Source organism: Zootoca vivipara, chromosome 9 (assembly GCF_965207765.1).
Source record: "Zootoca vivipara chromosome 9, rZooViv2.hap1.1, whole genome shotgun sequence".
Taxonomy (NCBI): Eukaryota; Metazoa; Chordata; class Lepidosauria; order Squamata; family Lacertidae; genus Zootoca; species Zootoca vivipara.
Genome location: NC_142592.1, coordinates 71,309,420 through 71,328,695, shown reverse-complemented (window position 1 = coordinate 71,328,695; position 19,276 = coordinate 71,309,420). Strand labels below are relative to the sequence as shown.

Below are 19,276 nucleotides of genomic sequence, written 5' to 3'. Positions count from 1 at the left end.
GCCGCAGCCACTCTGGGCAGCTTCAAACCAAAATACAGAGGGAAGGTGGGTGTGGAACCATCAAGCATTAAAGAAGATTCCACCTCAACATTAGGAAGAACTTCCTGACAGTAAGAGCTGTTCGGCAGTGGAATTTGCTGCCAAGGAGTGTGGTGCAGTCTCCTTTGGAGACCTTTAAGCAGAGGCTTGACAGCTATCTGTCAGGAATGCTTTGATGGTGTTTCCTGCTTGGCAGGGGGTTGGACTGGATGGTCCTTGTAGTCTCTTCCAACTCTTATGATTCTCTGAATGATGGTTTTTGAGGGGGCAGGCAGGTGTGGGGGACTCCCTGGTCCTGAATGGGGTAACTGTGCCCCTCAAGGACCAGGTGCGCAGCCGGCGAGTCATTTTGGACTCTTATGGCGGTTCCCTCCCTGCGCAAAGTGAAGTTACGGGGAACCAGGCAGAGGGCCTTCTTGGTGGTGGCACCCGCCCTGTGGAACGCCATCCCATCAGATGTCAAGGAAATAAACAAGTACCGGACTTTCAGAAGACATCTGTTTAGGGAAGCTTTTAATAACTGAAGGACTATTGTATTTTAATATTTTGTTGGAAGCCACCCGGAGTGGCTGGGGAAACCCAGCCAGATGGGTGGGGTATAAAAAAATAAATAATCATCGTTTGCGTTTCTAACACCGCAACCCTGGTCTCGCCCTGGTTTAATTCTGTCCGTCGGGGGCAGAAAATGTTGACAGTGCGGTTGGGGGGGGGACGACTCCTGTGCTCCAGCTTGCAGCCTCCTCTCCCCCAGCCAAAATAGGGCCGGCTGCCCTGGGCCTCCCTCTTTAAGCCCCTTTACTCACGCCGGGTGCCCATGAATGGCTTTGCAGCGGTTGCCATGGGGCCCCTCCATACCCTTTTGTTTTGGGGGGGGTGGGCAGAGGCTGCCGGGGAAACAATCCCTGAATTAACATGCGGGGCACCCGGAGGCCCTGTCTGGCCCTGGGGCTTGGCTTTTGGGGTCTGGAGCCCAAGCCCACCCCGTTCTCTCCTGGAGCAGCCACGCTTCGAAGGGGGGGTGCAATGCCCCTCCTAGGGTGCCCTTTCCCAATTCACAGTGGAGAGGGCTCTCAAAGGCTCCCAGCCGCAATGGCTCAGCTCTGCCCTCCGCAGTCGGAAGCAGTGGACGCCGCTGGGTGCCGGAAAGGGCAGGAGGGGAGAGGGCTTTTGCACTCGGATCCTGCTTGCGGGGTTCCCATGATGGGCCTCCGGTGGGTCACTATGAGAAAAGGGTGCTGGGCCAGATGGGCCCCTTTGGGCCTGATCCAGCCCCTGTGCTTCTTATGTCTTTTTTTAAAATTAAGTTCATTTTACAACACATACACATACAACTAAACGTAAAAGTAATAATACATAATCAAAAAACAAAAAACAAAGAAATACAAATAAAACAATGACATACGGAAACTTACACAGATCAAATAGTCAACTCTCTCTCTCTCTCTCTCTCTCTCTCTCTCTCTCTCTCTCTCTCTCTCTCTCTCTCTCTGTGTGTGTGTGTGTGTGTGTAAATTTCATTTCTTTTCTTCCAATTGACTTCTTTCATCATCAACTTATTGTTGTCCCCCTTTGACCACCAGGGACAACCATAAGTTGATCCCAAGAGCCTCGGGGGGGGGGGGGGAGCTTTTGCGTGTTGGGCGGCTGGCATGGGTCACTTCCACCTGCCTGGCACCAGGGCAGCCCTGCGGTGTGGGCAATGGAAACCTCGCCAGAGTAACAATGGAGCCGTAAGGCACAAAGGAGATCAGGTATAACTAATACGGACATCATATTTGATAAAGAAATAAAGGAGCAATGGATGGAAATTAAAATCTGTGTCCCTATTTAATTTTTCCCCCTGATACTGCCTCTAACGGCGAGAGCCACCATGGTGTTTTTTGTTCCACTATTCCTTTATACTTTCCCCAGACTTTAAATATCGCTTTCATTATAATATGATTTCTAAAACTTTGATTAATTCTTTCCTTTTCATACCGTAAGTGTGCATGTCAACCAAATCTATTAGCGTGCCCTTCCAAATCTAATAGGTCTGTATTTTTTTAATCTTATCCATTCGCGAATCCGACAAATGCATGAGGATTCATAATATGATTTCAAGTCAGGCAGTGAGAAGCCGCCTCTCTCTCTAATATCTGTTAATAATTTATATTTTATTCTCGGCTTCTTGTCCTGCCATATAAATTTTGAAATATCCTTTTGGCGTTCTTTAAAACATGCCATATTACTTATTACCGGGATTGATTGGAATAGAAATAGCATTTGGGGCATTATATTCATCTTAATAAGGATTGTATTAACAGTCTGGAGGCAGAATTAAAGGGAATCAGACCTTGAAGCCCAGCATGTGGGAAGCCACACAAAGTTTATAATTGGCTATGTAATTGTTTTTTGTTTGAATTGGTATTGCTATTTGGTATTAATATAATATGGTGCATATTGGATTTTTGTAATTGAAAATAAATAAAAATTATTTAACAACAACAACAAAAAACGATTGGCAGAGCTGGGTGGGGCCCCGGGGGTCACACATTCTAAGCTGCCACTAACCGCTGCCCGTTCCTTTCTCCTCAGTGACTTCCTGATCCTCCCAGGCTTCATCGACTTCACGGCGGATGAGGTGGTGAGTTCGAGTTCCCCACGGGCCAGCGCCGTTTGCCGGGTGGGGCTGCCTGAGGGGTCCCAGGGGACTGAGTCATGTGGCTGTTCCCATCTCCCCTTGATGGGTGCTGGGGGGAGCTTTTCCGTAGCCGGTCACCCGAGACTCCCCCCCCTTTTGAGCTGCAGAGGAGGAGCACAAATATACAAGCCATTAGCTCCGCCCTCTAAAGTCTCCAGCCATCCCTCTCCCCGTGTGGGTCACGACGCCCCCTAACCTTTCCCCTTCTTTCCCAAAGAAATGAGTCCCCTGGGGTAGGTGTTGGGAATTATTTTGCTCTTAACTTGGTTGCAATATTTTTGTGATTTTACTATACGGTTTTCATAGAATCATAGAGTTGGACGGGACCCCCAGGGGTCATCCAGCCCAGCCCCCTCCAATGCAGGAATCTCCACTAAAGCATCCCTGACAAAAGATGCTCATCCAAGGAAGGAGAGTCTGTTCCGCTGTCAGATGGCTCTTTTGTGATTTTATATAATATTAATAATAATAATAATAATAATAATAATAATAATAATAATAATAATAATAATTTGCCATGTGCTGACTACTACACGGCTAATGTCTAGGCACCAATTAAAAGCACGTGTCTTTTTGCAAACATTTGGCAGCTCTTGAACGGTATTTCATTAATGTTTTCAGCCTCCCTATTTATTTAACCCTTGGTGGGCTCTATTTCCAGCTTCTTTGTTTTGGTGGATACAACCATTGTATTTTAATATTTTTTGGGAAGCCGCCCAGAGTGGCTGGGGAAACACAGCCAGATGGGCAGGGTATGAATAAATTATTGTTATTATTATTATTATTATTATTATTATTATTATTATTATATAATAGTAATGATTTATTATTTATACCCTGCCCATCTGGCACACTCTGGGCAGCTCCCAACAGAATATTAAAAACTCGATCAAAATATTTTAAAAATTTATTAAGTTTTATATAATTTTATCACCACAGTATCATATCACATAAGAGAAAAACACAATTCCCATGTGTGTGTGTGTCTCTCTCTCCCCCACCCCTCCGGCCCACAACTTCCCTCAACATCCTCTTCTGGTTTTTTGCATGTTGATTTGTCCTGCTTGTTTAATTATTCTGACTTATAAAATCTTTAAAATAATTATTTTGGTCCTCTTCTTATTTTAACATCATTGTGATAATATGTGTGTGTGTGTGTGTGTGTGTGTGTGTGTGTGTGTGTGTATATATATATATATATATATATATATATAGTTGTAAGGGTTTAATCGAAACCTGCTAGTGAGTCAAATTTCACCACATTTTTTCCGTTAGAGTGCAAACTCGATTTCCGGGGATGGTTATAAATGTCCCTATTAAGGTAGCTAGATCAGTCATAGTTTTTTAGCGCCCCCCCCCCCCGCATGGCCAAACTCGGCCCTCCAGATGTTTTGGGACTACAATTCCCATCATCCCTGACCACTGGTCCTCTTAGCTAGGGATGATGGGAGTTGTAGCCCCAAAACATCTGGAGAGCCAAGTTTGGCCATGCCTGCGCATAAACTCATCCCCCAGCGCATGCAAAAAAGCATTATTCAGAACAGCGGTTTACATGACCTACTAAGGAGAATAAATAATGAAATAAAAAATGAGTTTCCCCTTTATTCAAAGTCCAGTTGAAACTATTTAGTGCAATGAATTCGACAAAACGGATGAACTTCATCCAGGCATATTGGTTTTTCAAAGTCACGAGAATCATTGACGGCCCCAGCACCCCCATGCCGCCCCCTTGCCTCTTGGCAGCCCCCCCCCAAGGTTATTGTGCTGCCTTCCAGGGGGCGAGAGCGCCCACTTGGAGAACCTCTGGTGCCGAGTGTCACCTGGACCTGTTGTGTCTCTTTGGGGGGTTGGGCCGGATAATAATAATAATAATAATAATAATAATAATAATAATAATATATTATTTATACCCTGCCCATCTGGCTGGGTTTCCCCAGCCACTCTGGGCGGCTTCCAACAGAAAAATAAAACACAATAATCTATTAAACATTAAAAGCCCCCCTGAACAGGGCTGCCTTCAGATGCCTTCTAAAAGTCTGGTACCGTGTTTCTCCAAAAATAAGTATATTTATCTTTCCTCAAAAAAAAAAAACACACACACACACAGTGGCTTATTTTCAGGGGATGTCTTTTTTTTAAATTAAGTATGGTACAGTTTAACCTACAAGGTTAAACTGCCTATCACTATGGCTTATTTTCGGAGTATGGCTTATTTTCGGGGTATGGCTTATTTTCGGAGAAACACGGTAGTTGTTTTCCTCTTTGACATCTGTTGGGAGGGCGTTCCACAGGGCAGGCGCCACCACCGAGAAGGCCCTCTGCCTAGTTCCCTGCAACTTGGCTTCTCGCAACGAGGGAACCGCCAGAAGGCCCTCGGTGCTGGACCTCACTGTCCGGGCAGAACGATGGAGGTGGAGATGCTCCTTCAGGGATGACCCTTGGGGTGACCGCCCTCCATCCCTCTCTCCCTCCTCCACAGGACCTGACGTCGGCCTTGACTCGCAAGATCACCCTCAAGACGCCTCTCATCTCCTCCCCGATGGACACGGTGACCGAGTCGGACATGGCCATTGCGATGGCGGTGAGTGGCCGTCCCGAGAGAGGGAAGAGCCTCCCAGGGGGTGGGGGGTGCCCGCCCCCTGCTCCCCTTTCACGTCTTCCCCCCAGCAAGAGCCCCGGGGAAGCAGTTTTGCCCCTGGTGCCTGCCGCTGGGTCTGGGGCAGCGCTGTCCAAACTTTTTTCAAAGAGGGCCAGACTGGATGAAGTGAAGGGCTGTGAGGGCCGGCCAAAGTTGTTGACCTTTTTTTAGGGTTGTTTTTAGGATTTTACCCCCAAATTGTTGAGCTCTTTTTGTTTTTTTTAGGATTGAAGTTGTTGAGGTTTCTTTTAGGATTTTACCCCAGGAAATAAACTGCCACGGGGGCCGGTTTAGACCAACCTGGCAGGCTGGATTAGGCCCCCGAAACGGACTTTGGACATGCCTGGTCTGGGGCATTCGCACAGACCCACAGATTTCCTGGTCTGACGCCGTTCCGTGGTTAAAAGGAGGCTCGGCGTGGGGAGAAAACAGCACTCGGAGCTCTGGACTGTGGAGGCAGATCTATGCATTTGGGGTGGGGTGGGGAATCTGGGGGGCTGGAACCAGGGAGAATGCAGCCCCTGTGACTTTGCCCCCCCTGCTTGTCTCCCCCCTGCAGCTCATGGGCGGCATTGGGATCATTCACCACAACTGCACCCCCGAATTCCAGGCCAACGAGGTCCGGAAAGTCAAGGTGAGCGCTGGGATTTGGGGCTGGCGAAGGGCTCCGTATTGGGGTGGGGACAAAGCCACGAGGGGGGCCCCGGGGTAGTTGGGGGGGAGCAGGACCACTCCTCACCCCTGGCTGGCTGAAAAAGCAAAAAAGAGTTTGTAAGATGATGCCTGGCAGGGAGGAAGTGGGCAGCAGGGGAAAGTTTTTCTCGCTCTCTTTTTTAAAAATCAGGTTTTTAAATTTTTTATTCAACAAAATCAAAATAAACACAATTTAAAAATCATGAATCCAAATCTCTCCCCCACCCCCTCCCTTGACGTCCGCCAACCTCCTATTCTGGCTCTTTAAATATTTGCTACTTCTGCTTATTTTGTTTACTTTGATTTTAAAAATCTTCCAACTAAATCAGGGGTCCCCAGACTTACCGCGCAGTGGGCCGGTGCCCGCCGCGCCGAACGCGCGGCGGGCCGGAGGGCAGGGGAGTGCGCGCCCGTGCGCATGCGCACACGCACACGGGCGGGGAAAAAATCGCTGAAAATCGCTTGTGCGCATGCGTATGGGCCTCCCCCGACCCGGAAGTGCATCGGAAATGACCTCTTCTGGGTCGGGAGAGGCCCATACGCATGCGCACAAAGGATTTTCGGCGATTTTTTGCCGATTTTTAAGATCGTTGCCGCGCCGCGCGCCGTTAGAGCGGGCGGCGGCAGCAGGCGGCGGGGGTCGTCGCGGGCCGGATTGGGAGGCCGATTGGGCTGCATCCGGCCCGGGGGCCGTAGTTTGGGGACCCCTGAACTAAATATTCTTATATTCTTACCATTTTTATCCTATATCTTTCCAAATTACATCTAAATTTTCCCAATCATTGCTCCTTGACTTATATACTTTCCCCCTTAATTGTAAGTGTTTACTCAAACCCCGCTAGTGAGTCCGTTTCCTTATTTCTGTAAGCACATCATAAATGCTTCCCAGTCTTTTAAAAAGTCATTATTGTCCTTGTCTCTGAGTTTTCCCATAAGCTTCGCCATTTCGGCGTAGTCCCTAAGTTTCGCTTGCCATTCTTCCTTCATTGGTATCTTGTCATCCTCCCATTTTGGGGCTAGTGAAATCCTAGCCGCTCTCTTAAAAACACCCGAATTCACAGGCCTCCAATGAATCTGGAAGCTTCAGGGCAGGTAAAAGAAAGCCCTTCTTTTACTTTTACTATTACTTCCCTGGATCTAGATCAGGGTTCCCCAAACTAAGGCCCGGGGGCCGGATGCGGCCCAATCACCTTCTAAATCCGGCCTGCGGATGGTCCGGCAATCAGCATGTTTTTACATGAGTAGAATGTGTCCTTTTATTTAAAATGCATCTCTGGGTTATTTGTGGGGCATAGGAATTTTTTCATACATTTTTTTCAAAATATAGTCCGGCCCCCCACAAGGTCTGAGGGATAGTGGACCGGCCTCCTGCTGAAAAAGTTTGCTGACCCCTGATCTAGATGCTATACTCCTCTTGATGCAGCCCAGAATTGCATTGGCTTTTTGAGCTGCTGCATCACACTGCTGACTCATGTCAAGTTTGTGGTCTACCAAGACTACTAGATCCTTTTCACATGTACTTTTCTCAACCCGGGTGTCTCCCATCCTGTATTTGTGCCTTTCAATTTTTTTGCCCAAGTGTAGTACTTTACATTTCTCCTTGTTAAAATTCATCTTGTTTGCTTTGGCCCAGTTGTCTAATCTGTTAAGGTCATTTTGAAGTGTGATCCTGTCCTCTGGGGTGTTAGCCACCCCTCCCAATTTGGTGACGTCTGCAAACTTGCTCAGGATGCCCTCAAGCCCATCATCCAAGTCATTGATAAAGATGTTGAACAAGACTGGGCCCAAGACAGAACCCTGTGGCACCCCACTAGTCACTACTCTCCAGGATGAGGAGGAGCCATTGATGAGCACCCTTTGGGTTCGGTCAGTCAGCCAGTTACAAATCCACTGAATGGTAGCATTGTCTAGCCCGCATTTTACCAGCTTCTTTACAAGAATATCATGGGGCACCTTGTCAAAGGCCTTGCTGAAATCAAGATAGGCTACATCCACAGCATTCCCTTCATCTACCAGGCTTGTAATTCTGTCAAAAAATGAGATCAGATTAGTCTGACATGACTTATTTTTCAGAAACCCATGCTGATTTTTAGTAATAACTATTTGCTTAGATTCATACTGCTATGCTATTTATTTAGATGTTTTGCTTATGCTGGTCTGTGACTGTAATAAAGTACTTGACTTGACTAGTCCATACTATCGTCCCTGAAAAAAGACCCGAGATTTGCAACTGGAACATGACGAGTGTGTCCGTGAGAGAGACCGAAAATACATAATGCAATTTGCTTTTGTTTGCCCCTCTCTTTTTTTCAGGGGGGGGGGCGTTGCCGTTGTGCGTTGGGGCCCAGAAGGAATACTTGGAATCCTGAAACACCGGACTCCGTATTTAGGCATTAATCCTCACTGTGTTCAAGCAGCTGGGGGGGAGCGTGCACCAACACCCCCCCCAGTGTCCCCACATGCTGCCTCCCCCCCCCATGGTCTGGGGCAGGAAGAGGGCTTCCCCCTGTGAGCTTCAGATGCCGCCTGTTTTTCCTTCGAGCCAATCTCTTGTCCTCTCTCTGCAGAAATTTGAGCAGGGCTTCATCACGGACCCGGTGGTGCTGAGCCCGACACACACGGTGGGCGACGTCTTCGAGGCCAAGATCCGGCACGGCTTCTCGGGCATCCCGGTCACGGAGACGGGCAAGATGGGCAGCAAGCTGGTGGGCATCGTCACTTCCCGGGACATCGACTTCCTTTCCGAGAAGGATTACGGCATCGCGCTCAGCGAGGTAGGACCGGGGGCAGCAGCCAAGATGAAAGGGAAGGAAGGAAGGGGGGCAGGGGCGTGGAAGCGCAGAGCTTGAAGGGAATCCCAGGGGTCATCCAATCCAACCCCCTGCAATGTGGGTCTGGGGGAAAGAGGGCACGGCTGCCAAAAAAAGATCTCCCTTGGATTTCTGCCACTGCCGTTCACGTCCAACTTGAATTTGTGGGGTGGTCTCCCCTCTCCCGCTCAGCACCCAGTTCAAATGCCACGCCTTGTGCCTCCCTCCATCCTCTGAGAAGATTCAGGACAGAAAAAGAATGTCCTTCATCAAAATAATATGAGAATAATAATTTATTATTTATACCCCACCCATCTGACTAGCCATTCTGGGCAGCTTCCAACAAAATATTAAAAACACAATAAAACATCAAACATTAAAAGCTTCCCTAAACAGGGCTGCCTTCAGATGTCTTCTAAAAGTCTGGTAGATGTTTATTTCCTTACTATCTGAAGGTATGGCATTCCACAGGGCGGGTGCCACCACCGAAAAGGCCCTCTGCCTGGTTCCCTGCAACTTGGCTTCTCGCAACGAGGGAACCGCTAGAAGGCCCTCGGCACTGGACCTCAGTGTCCGGGCAGAACAATAGGGGTGGAGACACTCCTTCAGGTCTCCTGGGCCAAGGCTGTTTAGGGCTTTAAAGTTCAGCACCAACACTTTGAATTTTGCCTGGAAACGTACTGGGAGCCAGTGTAGGTCTTTCAGGACTGGTGTTATGTGGTCTCGGCGGCCGCTCCCAGTCCCCAGCCTGGCTGCCGCATTCTGGATTAGTTGTACTGTAGTGTGTTGGGATATGCACAGGAAAGTTCCTCAAATTATACCTGGAATGGAGGCACAGCACACACATAGTCCAACTGCGGAACTCCCTCCCACTTGAGGGCCACCAGCCGAGATGCCTTGAGAGGAAGGTCAGGCATGATCACGGAGGAGCGGGCGGTCTTCTCCCTCCGCTGTCAGAGAGAACAGGCCTCAGAACGCCCCTTGCTGGGACCCCCAGGCGGGGAGATCGCTGCTTCTGCCACTGTGGAGAAGTACGGCCATCTGTGTCGCAGGGGGTTGGACTAGATGACCCTAGGGACCCGTGATCCAATGATTATCTGATCCAGCGAAGCTCTTCTGGCGTTCTTTAAGAGGCCTAACAGCAGATCCCTCCCACCCGACCCCCAACCTTTAACGTCTTTAAAGACCACACCATAAAAATAGCATTTGTCCTAGGATCCTAGAGCGGTAGAGTTGGAAGAAACCCCGAGACCAAGCATTCCAAAAGGACTGGAACAAGTTTATATTATATTTGAAAGACAACTGTAAGCAATTGACATCATTAGCAGGGTTATCTGAAGATCTGTAAGGTGAAATGGCTACCTATTCAGGTTGAGTCATGTAATTATTTTAGATAATGATACAAGAAGGAGAGGAAACGAAGCAAAATGTAAAGTTTAATTTTGTAAACCATCAGACGGGAGGGAGGGAAGTCGTTCGGCTCGGTCGAGCCAAAGGGATAAAACAGGAGGATATGATGTTACGTAATGTGATTATATGTAAAACCAATAAAAATTATTTATTTTTTTAAAAAGGGAAGGGACCCCGAGGGACATCTAGTCCAACCCCCTGCAATGCCAGTTATTCTTTGCTAAGTGATTCTTATTTGCATCCCCCCCCCCACATCTTTCGGACTAATACTCCCGCCAGCCCCAGCTGGCACGGAGGGCACCAGGCTGGGTGTCTGGGCCGGCATGCAGTCTTTCCACCAGCCAGCGCAGGCTGGTGACTCCGACCCCCAGGCCCCAGCGGCGAGGAGGTGCAGAGGGAACCCCCACATTCCCATGCGGCCGGCAGCTTCCTGGGTCAGGCTAGGGAAACTGCAACTAATCCAGAATGCGTTAGCTAGGCTGGGGACTGGGAGCGGCCACCGAGACCCTATAACACCTTGAAAGATCTACATTTCAAAATGTCGGTGCTGGCCTTTAAAGCCCTAAACTGCCTCGGTCTAGTCTACCTGAAGGAGCGTCTCCATCCCCATTGTTCTGCCCGGACACTGGGGTCTAGCTCCGAGGGTCTTCTGGCGGTTCCCTCCCTGCAAGAGGCAAAGCTACAGGGAACCAGACAGAGGGCCTTCTCGGTGGTGGCGCCTGCCCTGTGGAACACCCTCCCACCAGATGTCAAAGAGATAAATAGCTACCTGACCTTTAGAAGACATCTGAAGGCAGCCCTGTTCAGGGAAGTTTTTAATGTGTGATGTTTTATGGTGCTTTTAATTCTGTTGGGAACCACCCAGGGTGGCTGGGGAAACCCAGCCAGATGGGCGGGGTATAAATAATACATCATCATCATTATTATTATTATTATTATTATTATTATTATTATTATTATTATTAGGGTTCCTGGCATTGCAGGACCCTTGAGGGCTGTGGGAGATTGAGAGGCGCCCCCAAAATGCCTGGTCCCAGTTTTCCTGGGATGGCAAAACGGGCTCTCTCTGTGTGTGTGTTTGGGGCCAGTTCACCCCAGCTGGCCCCCTTTCCTGCCCCCCACGCAGGTCATGACGAAGCGCAACGACTTGGTGGTGGCCCCTGCCGGAGTCACGCTGAAAGAGGCCAACGAGATCCTTCAGAGGAGCAAAAAAGGTACGGGGGGGGGTAACCCTTTCCCCCTATGGACCTCTAAGACTGGCTTTGCTGGAGCCGGTAATCTAAGCCGATTCCGCTGCAGGAATTAGCTCTCCGTAGTGAGAGAAGAACCTCCACACCCATGGGCAGTCTACCTTTGGGTACCAGGCAGTGGGGAGCCAGATAGTCAGGCCCCGCTTGCAGTCCCCCCCTCCCCCCGGTTGGCCGCTGGAAGAGCAGGGAGCTGGGTGGTTGCGGGGTCCCCTTGGGCCCGATCCGGCCGCTGGGCCGCTCTTCCTGGCCCCGAAATGGCCTGCGCCCAGGGCCGTCTCAAGCCGGTCGGGCGCCCTGGCGCAACGCCCTCCTGCCGGCCCAGCGCCCTGGCGCCCCGCGCCACCGAGACTACCCCTAGAGCCGGGCTTGCCCGCGCCAGGCTCTCAGCCACCCTGCCTCCCTCTCCCTCCCTTCGCGCAGGGAAGCTGCCCATCGTGAACGACGTGGACGAGCTGGTGGCCATCATCGCCCGCACGGACCTGAAGAAGAACCGCGACTACCCTCTGGCCTCCAAGGACTCCCGGAAGCAGCTGCTGTGCGGGGCGGCCATTGGCACCCGGGAAGACGACAAGTACCGGCTGGACCTGCTCATGCAGGCGGGCGTCGATGTGGTCGTGCTGGTGGGTGCCTGGCCGGGGGGCCGGAGGGCTGTGGCTCAGGGGGCAAGGATTCACAGAGGCGCTTTTTCAGAAGGCCTAGCTCCCCCTCCGCCAGAACCCCAGTTTTGCACCTTGAAAATAAACGAGGACAGTGGTCCCTTGCTTCTCAAATGCCTTGGCACTCAAACAACTTGGAACTCAAACACCGCAAACCCGGAAGTAAGTGTTCCGGTTTGCAAACTTTAATCGGAAGTCAAACGTGCTCCATTTTGAGTGTTACACTTCCGATTTGAGTGCCACACTTCTGTTTGGAGTGTTACGCCGAGGTCTGTCTGTTTTTGCTATTTATTTTGCATTTTTTGTTTTTGCGGCTCTTTTTGTTTTGTTTTTGTGGCTGTGTGGAAGCCACTTCAGCTCCTGAGGGATTGATTGTGTGACTGCGGTACATTGTTCGTTGCTCTCATTTCATGGATCAAGGGTCTCGTTAGATAGTAAAATTCATGTTCAATGGCTGTTTTGGGGCTTGTTTTGAAAAGTCTGGAAGGGATTCATCCGTTTTGCGTGACCTTCTTGGTTTCGGAACGGACCTCCGGAACGGATTAAGTTTGAGAACCAAGGGACCGCTGTACCTGCCTCTGCAAATTGGTGGCAGCCTATGCAATGTTAATTATATGCAGTGCCCAGGAGCTCGAGGGGGTGGGCCTGGTTCTGTCCTCTCCCCGTTCAACCCCCCCCCCACAACCCTGCGAGGTAGGCTAGGTGGAGGAAGGCAGAGGCTGGCCAGTGGGGATTCGAACCCTCGTGGAATCCTAGAACGGTAGAGTTGGGAGGGAGCGCAAGGGCCATCTAGCCCACCCCCTGCAATGCGAGAATGTTAACAGGCTCCTCTGTTCTCTTTCCTCCCCCCCCCCCCGCAAACTGCCAAAAAAAGGATTCATCTCAGGGAAACTCCGTCTATCAAATCGGCATGATCCACTACATCAAACACAAATACCCGGACCTCCAGGTCATTGGGGGCAATGGTGAGCATCTGGATGGCCTTGGCAGGGGGACATGATCCCCCCCCAAAACATTGTTCCTTCCCCCCCCCCCCCTCTTGGGGTGCTTCAGCTGAGATAATGAAGTCTGTTTTGTTTTGCTCGTTGATAAAAATTTCCGGAGGGGCGTGGGAAATAAAGGTGGAAATCGGTATGAAACGGAGAGGTTAAGTTGCAACCCTGTTTACCCGTGAGTAAGCCCCAGGGACTTCAGTGGGATTTGCTTCTGAAAATAAGGATAATAATTTTATTATTCCCCCCCCCCATTTTTTTATGGTTATGCATTCAGATACATATTTTTCCATTCTTTACCATACCTTCAAAGTTATACAATATATAAGCATCTCTTTTTAATTACATATATTTACCTTATTCCTACCCCTGTGACTTCCCTCCACCTTAGCTCGGCTTCTGTAGCTTTATATTAGAATCATAGAATCCTAGAGTTGGAAGAGACCCCAAGGGCCATCCAGTCCAACCCCCTGCCAAGCAGGAAACACCATCAAAGCATTCTTGACATATGGCTGTCAAGCCTCTGCTTAAAGACCTCCAAAGAAGGAGACTCCACCACACTCCTTGGCAGCAAATTCCACTGCTGAACAGCTCTTACTGTCAGGAAGTTCTTCCTAATGTTTAGGTGGAATCTTCTTTCCTACACCGTTTATTACTTTTAAACGGTGTTATAAAGATTGTTTGCGTATCCCCCCTGAACCATCTTTCCATGTTTTATCCTTAACTTTACGAACATCAGTCAATACATAGCGATCCTGTGGTCTTAGAACGACATTTCGTCCTCTGTTCTTCCACACATTCCCATTCTTTCTGGTTCAATTGGAACCTGATAGCCGTTAGAATACTAATACTGTAGCTAAAAATGGGGAAATGGGGAAATTGTAGAGCAGAAAAACAAACTTAGTTGGTCTTTAAGGTGCTACTGGAAGGAATTTTTGTAATTTGTTTCGACTACGGCAGACCAACATGGCTACCTACCTGTAACAAGGGCCATAGGCAGGGCCGGCGCGTCCATTAAGGCGAACTAGGCAGCTGCCTAGGGTGCCAAAATGGAGGGGGCGCTGGCCAGCCTGCCCGCCGCCCACCTGAAGCCGCTGAGTTCGGCGCCCCTGGTGGCCAGGCGCCCTGGCGCCTTGCGTCACCCAGCCCAGGCCAAGGAACGGCCCTGGTGGCGCTCGCTTGCTCGCTCGAGCCGGGCCTACCCCTGCAGCAGCTAGCGCGCCGAGATTGGGCTCCAGAGGAAGCAGGGGAAGGCCGTGCCAGAAACAGGGAAGGCCGCTAGCTGACAAGGTAAAGAGACTGCTTTTTACCCCTTCCCCTCACCAACAACCAAGGAACTCTCTTTTTATTTTTAATTTTATTTTTTCTACTTTTTAATTTTTTTCTCTTTTCTCTTTTCTCTTTTTCTCTTTTCTCTTTTTAATTTTTCTATTTTCTATTTTTATTTTCATTTATTTCTTTATTTTATTTTTTTATTCCACTTTTTATTTTTTCTAAAAAAGGTCAACAACTCTGGGAAATTGGGGGGGGGGCGGGGGCGCCAGAAGGTGATCTCGCCTAGGGCGCAAAAAACCCTAGCCATAGGTTTATTATTTCTACACCCCAGCCGCTTCTGAGTAGACATGCGAGTGTCGAGCTGGACAGGGACCCTCAGGGGCCAAGGCAGGAACCTCCGCCGTGCCAGAGTGGATTTGGCCGGCCAGGTATTTCACAGGTACCTTTGCTTTCTCCCCTATTGGATGCACAGTGGTGACAGCAGCGCAGGCCAAGAACCTCATCGACGCCGGGGTGGACGCTCTGCGGGTCGGCATGGGCTGCGGGTCCATCTGCATCACACAGGAAGGTGAGCCCCGGCCGGGAGCGGGTTCGAACGTTACCAAGAGAGGGAGGGAAGCTCCCAAATGCTGCGCCCTTTATATATATACAGTGGTGCCTCGCTAGACGAATTTAATTCGTTTCACGGGTCTTTTCTTATAACGAAAAATTCGTCTAGCGGATCCCATAGGAATGCATTGAATTTTTTTTGAATTTTTTTTTTGCCCATAGGAACACATTAATTGAATTTCAATGCATTCCTATGGGAAACCACGATTCGCTAGATGAATTTTTCATAAAACGAATTCGTCTAGCGAGGCAACCTCCGCTAGCAAAAACCTTTTGTTAAGCGGAAATTTCGTTAAGCAGGGCATTCGTTAAGCGAGGCACCACTGTATATTGAATTTTACAGTTTTATCACCATCACAATAGAATATAGATCCCCAACCCCTCCCCCCATGACTTCCTTTTCTGGTTTGTTTGTTTTTTCATATTATCTCTCCCTGCTTATTGGTTATTTCTTATTCTTAATTTTTTAAAAAAATAATCATTATTATTCCCTTATCACTTTAACATGGTGTTTCTACAGTATTTCTGCATTTGTTTTGTTAATTGCGAGTGTTTAATCAAACCCTGCGAGTGAGTCCATTTCTTTACATTGATTCTGTAGATAGGACAGAAACGGTTCCCGGTCTTTCTTAAAATCTCTGTTGTCTTTGTCTCGGAGCCTTTCCACTTATTTTTCCCATTTCAGCGTATTAGTCCATCGGTTTCCCTCGCCATTCTTCTTTAGTTGGTATTGCAGCCCTCTTCCATCTTTGCGCTAGCAAGATCCTGGCCACAGTGGTAGCATGCGCCCTTTCTTCCTAGCTGCATCCCGTAAGCCCCAGAACCTATTTCCGTTCCCAGGGGTAAGGCAAGAAAAAGAGGCCGCCTCTGAGCATATGCAGAGGGCAGTTCCTTCAAGGCCACGTCATCGCAGGCGCCCTCCTCCCAGTCCTCCTGGGATTAGGGGAGTCTCACATGCTTCCCTTCCTGCTTCTCCCTTCGAGTTCTCTGCCGCCTAACCTGAGCTTGCTTTTTTCCTTCTCCCTCCCCGCCCCGTTTCCTTTCGTGTCGTGTCTCGCAAACAAGACCACTAAATCATCCTCACTATTTAAACCACACACCCTCACAGCTCAGAATCTGGGGGTTCTCCAGGAGGCTGGCCCCCTGGCAGTGACTGCCCCTCTTCCTTTTCTCTCTCCTGGCCAGTGATGGCGTGCGGCCGGCCCCAGGGCACAGCGGTCTATAAAGTAGCAGAGTACGCCCGCAGGTTCGGCGTACCGGTCATTGCCGATGGCGGGATCCAAACCGTGGGCCACGTGGTCAAGGCGCTTTCTTTGGGAGCCTCGACAGGTGAGCTGGGAATCCTGTCGCCATCATCATCATCATTAATAACATTCATATTATTTATTATTAATAATAATAATAAAATGCATGCTGGTGACCTCTTCCTCCTCTGGCCGAGCAGCTAAGCAGGGAAGGAGTTGACGCTTTGCTCTGTGTGTCCGTTGCTGATGCTTGTTGATTTTTATTTTTTTTAATTCATAATAGAAAACATAATGTAAATGGGAAAAAGAGGCAAAAACAGCTACAAAAGAGAAAGGGAAAGAGAAGAGAAGAGAAGGAAGCGGGAAAGGGAGAGAAGGAAAGGAAAGGAAAGGAAAAAGAAGTCATTAAAAAGAGGACTTCTGATTTTCCATCTGCTGGTTATGTAAAAAAAAGTTATTTAAGACATTCAGTCTAGGATAACATTAATCTTCTCTGCTTTCTGTTAACTGATATTTCTTTTACGTCCAGGTGTCTCAGAAGCATTCATTTCCTTTTCCCATGGAAGGTCCAAGAGGGCTTCCCAAATTAGGTTTATTCTTGATAAATGTCCGGCATGTTTTTTCTTTAATGTCCCCTTGGCCTCCAGTATTTCCTCCCCCCCAGGCCTCCAAACATATTGGGAAAGCGTAAATTCTTCCGTCCATGTTAAAGTCTCTCCACTTCATATCACCCTAATATTCCGTAATTCTTTTCTTGTTGTATATCCTTTAATCCAGGCATCCCCAAACTCGGCCCTTCAGATGTTTTGGAACTACAATTCCCATCATCCCTGACCACTGTTCCTGTTGGCAAGGGATGATGGGAGTTGTAGTCCCAAAACATCTGGAGGGCCGAGTTTGGGGGTGCCTGCTTTAATCGATGCCCAGCTCAGTCTACTCCAGTTCCAGTCCCTGTTGAATTCCCATCTCCTCTCCTTCCTTGGAGGTTTTTGAGCAGAGGTTGGACGGCCACCTGCCATGGATGCATTAGTTGAGAGTTGCAGGGGGTCAGACTGGATGACCCCCGGGGGGTCCCTCCCAGCTCTAGGACAGCCCTACCCACAGAGTTTCTCCAGTCCTCTTTCCGAGCTGTCTGGGTTGGTGTCCCCCAGCTCCGCCATGCCCTTGGGATTCTCCCATGTGCTCTGGCCCTGAGCCCCCTTTCTCCCTCTCTCTCTCCCCCCCACCCCCCAGTGATGATGGGCTCCTTGCTGGCTGCCACCACCGAGGCCCCCGGCGAATACTTCTTTTCGGACGGGGTCCGGCTGAAGAAGTACCGGGGGATGGGCTCCCTCGACGCCATGGAGAAGAGCAGCAGTAGCCAGAAGCGCTACTTCAGGTATGGAGCAGGGGGAGCTGGGCGGGGGCACCTGGGATAAGGAGAAGGAATCATTTATTGGCCAAGTACCAACATACGTACAGGACTTGGAATTTTGCTTCGGCTACATTGCAGTGTAAACGTACCTTATACCAACATTGTTCCACATACAATACAATAGCACGGCAAACCCCACCCATAACTGGCCTCCCCTTCCGCTACACAACTACGAATTTAACAATTTGATGGCACAAGGGGGGAAAACTGTTCCTGTGCCCAGCCGTTTTTGTGTACAGAGTCCTGTAGCGACACCCAGATGGAAGTAAATCAAACAGATGATGACTGGGATGCAAAGGATCTGTGATATAAAAGGATGTCATATAGAGGAGGGAGAAAGGTTGTTTTCTGCTGCTCCAGAGAAGCAGACACGGAGCAACGGATTCAAACTTCAAGAAAGATGATTCCACCTAAACATTAGGAAGAACTTCCTGACAGTAAGAGCTGTTCGGCAGTGGAATTTGCTACCAAGGAGTGTGGTGGAGTCTCCTTCTTTGGAGGTCTTTAAGCAGAGGCTTGACAGGCATAGGTCAAGAATGCTTTGATGGTGTTTCCTGCTTGGCAGGGGGTTGGACTGGATGGCCCTTGTGGTCTCTTCCAACTCTATGATTCTATGATTCTAGAAGAAGAAGAAGAGAAGGAGGCAGAAGTCACAAATGTTAGGAAAACATTGTGGTCTCTTCCAACTCTACAACTCTATGATTCTATGACAATTTGCTCTGTTCTCTTCCTAGTTCAGACAGGATAAAGTGTCTCTATTGAAGGCAAACTAGCACCCATTACCCTTTCTGCAATTCTTACTGCTCGTTGGCGCCCTTTCTTGTCCACCTCGGAGGCTGTGCCATACCAGGCAGTAATAGAATTACAGAGAACGGTTTCAATGATACCTCTGTAAAATTGGATCAACACTTCCTGGGGCAAATTAATTTTTCTTGGTGCGGGCTGTGGAGGGGGGGGCGCTCCTTCCTTGCCTTTGCACAGGTCGGACACAAGTTCATTCCAAGGGGCAGCGACTTCCAGGCAGGGGCGGAGCAAGGGGGGCAGTGGGTACCAGGTGTTATCCGGGGGGGTGACATTCGGCCCAAGCCTAGAGCTCCCCCCCTTCCCCTGGCTCGCTGTAGGCTTGGGAGTTGCGGGCAACACACCGGGTACCACCTGTCCTTGCTACGCCTCTGCTTCCAAGGGAGTCGCAGCAGAGAAACCTTCCCCAAAATGGGGCCCTCCAGATTTTATTTTATTTTACTGCAGCCCCCATAAAGCCCGAAGCAGATTAGGTCCAGCCTATCAGAATGACCCCAACCTCCGAGGCAAACCTGCCGGGCTCTGAGATCTTCAGGGGAGGTCCTTCTCTCGGTCCCGCCCCCCTCACAATCCCACTGGGTGGGGGACGCAGGAGAGGGCCTTCTCGGTGGTGGCTTCTCCCAGGCAACTTTGGAACTCCCTGCCTAGGGAAGCCAGACCGGCTCCCTCCTTGCTCTCCTTCTGCTGGCAGGGGAAGACTTTCCTTTTTTGTAATAAGCAATTTATTGACTTTATAATAATAAAGAAAAATAATGATAAACACAT

The 19,276-nt window shown here is 49.3% G+C and overlaps 1 protein-coding gene across 4 annotated transcripts in view; it reads left to right on the top strand.

Moving 5' to 3' along the window:
- The window catches only part of IMPDH1 (inosine monophosphate dehydrogenase 1), a 62,009-nt gene that overhangs the window by 31,316 nt on the left and 11,417 nt on the right, over positions 1 to 19,276 (top strand). For 2 of the 4 annotated variants that reach the window (XM_035127205.3, XM_088651776.1), the window contains exons 3-12: positions 2,614 to 2,662; positions 5,199 to 5,300; positions 5,917 to 5,991; positions 8,618 to 8,824; positions 11,397 to 11,484; positions 11,941 to 12,140; positions 13,051 to 13,141; positions 14,916 to 15,011; positions 16,238 to 16,381; positions 17,530 to 17,674. In XM_035127205.3, the coding sequence (XP_034983096.3) occupies positions 2,614 to 2,662; positions 5,199 to 5,300; positions 5,917 to 5,991; positions 8,618 to 8,824; positions 11,397 to 11,484; positions 11,941 to 12,140; positions 13,051 to 13,141; positions 14,916 to 15,011; positions 16,238 to 16,381; positions 17,530 to 17,674 (1,197 nt within the window). Of the gene's footprint in view, positions 1 to 2,613; positions 2,663 to 5,198; positions 5,301 to 5,916; positions 5,992 to 8,617; positions 8,825 to 11,396; positions 11,485 to 11,940; positions 12,141 to 13,050; positions 13,143 to 14,907; positions 15,012 to 16,237; positions 16,382 to 17,529; positions 17,675 to 19,276 lie in introns of all 4 variants that reach the window. The other 2 variants (XM_060279361.2, XM_060279362.2) reach the window with 1 other exon arrangement.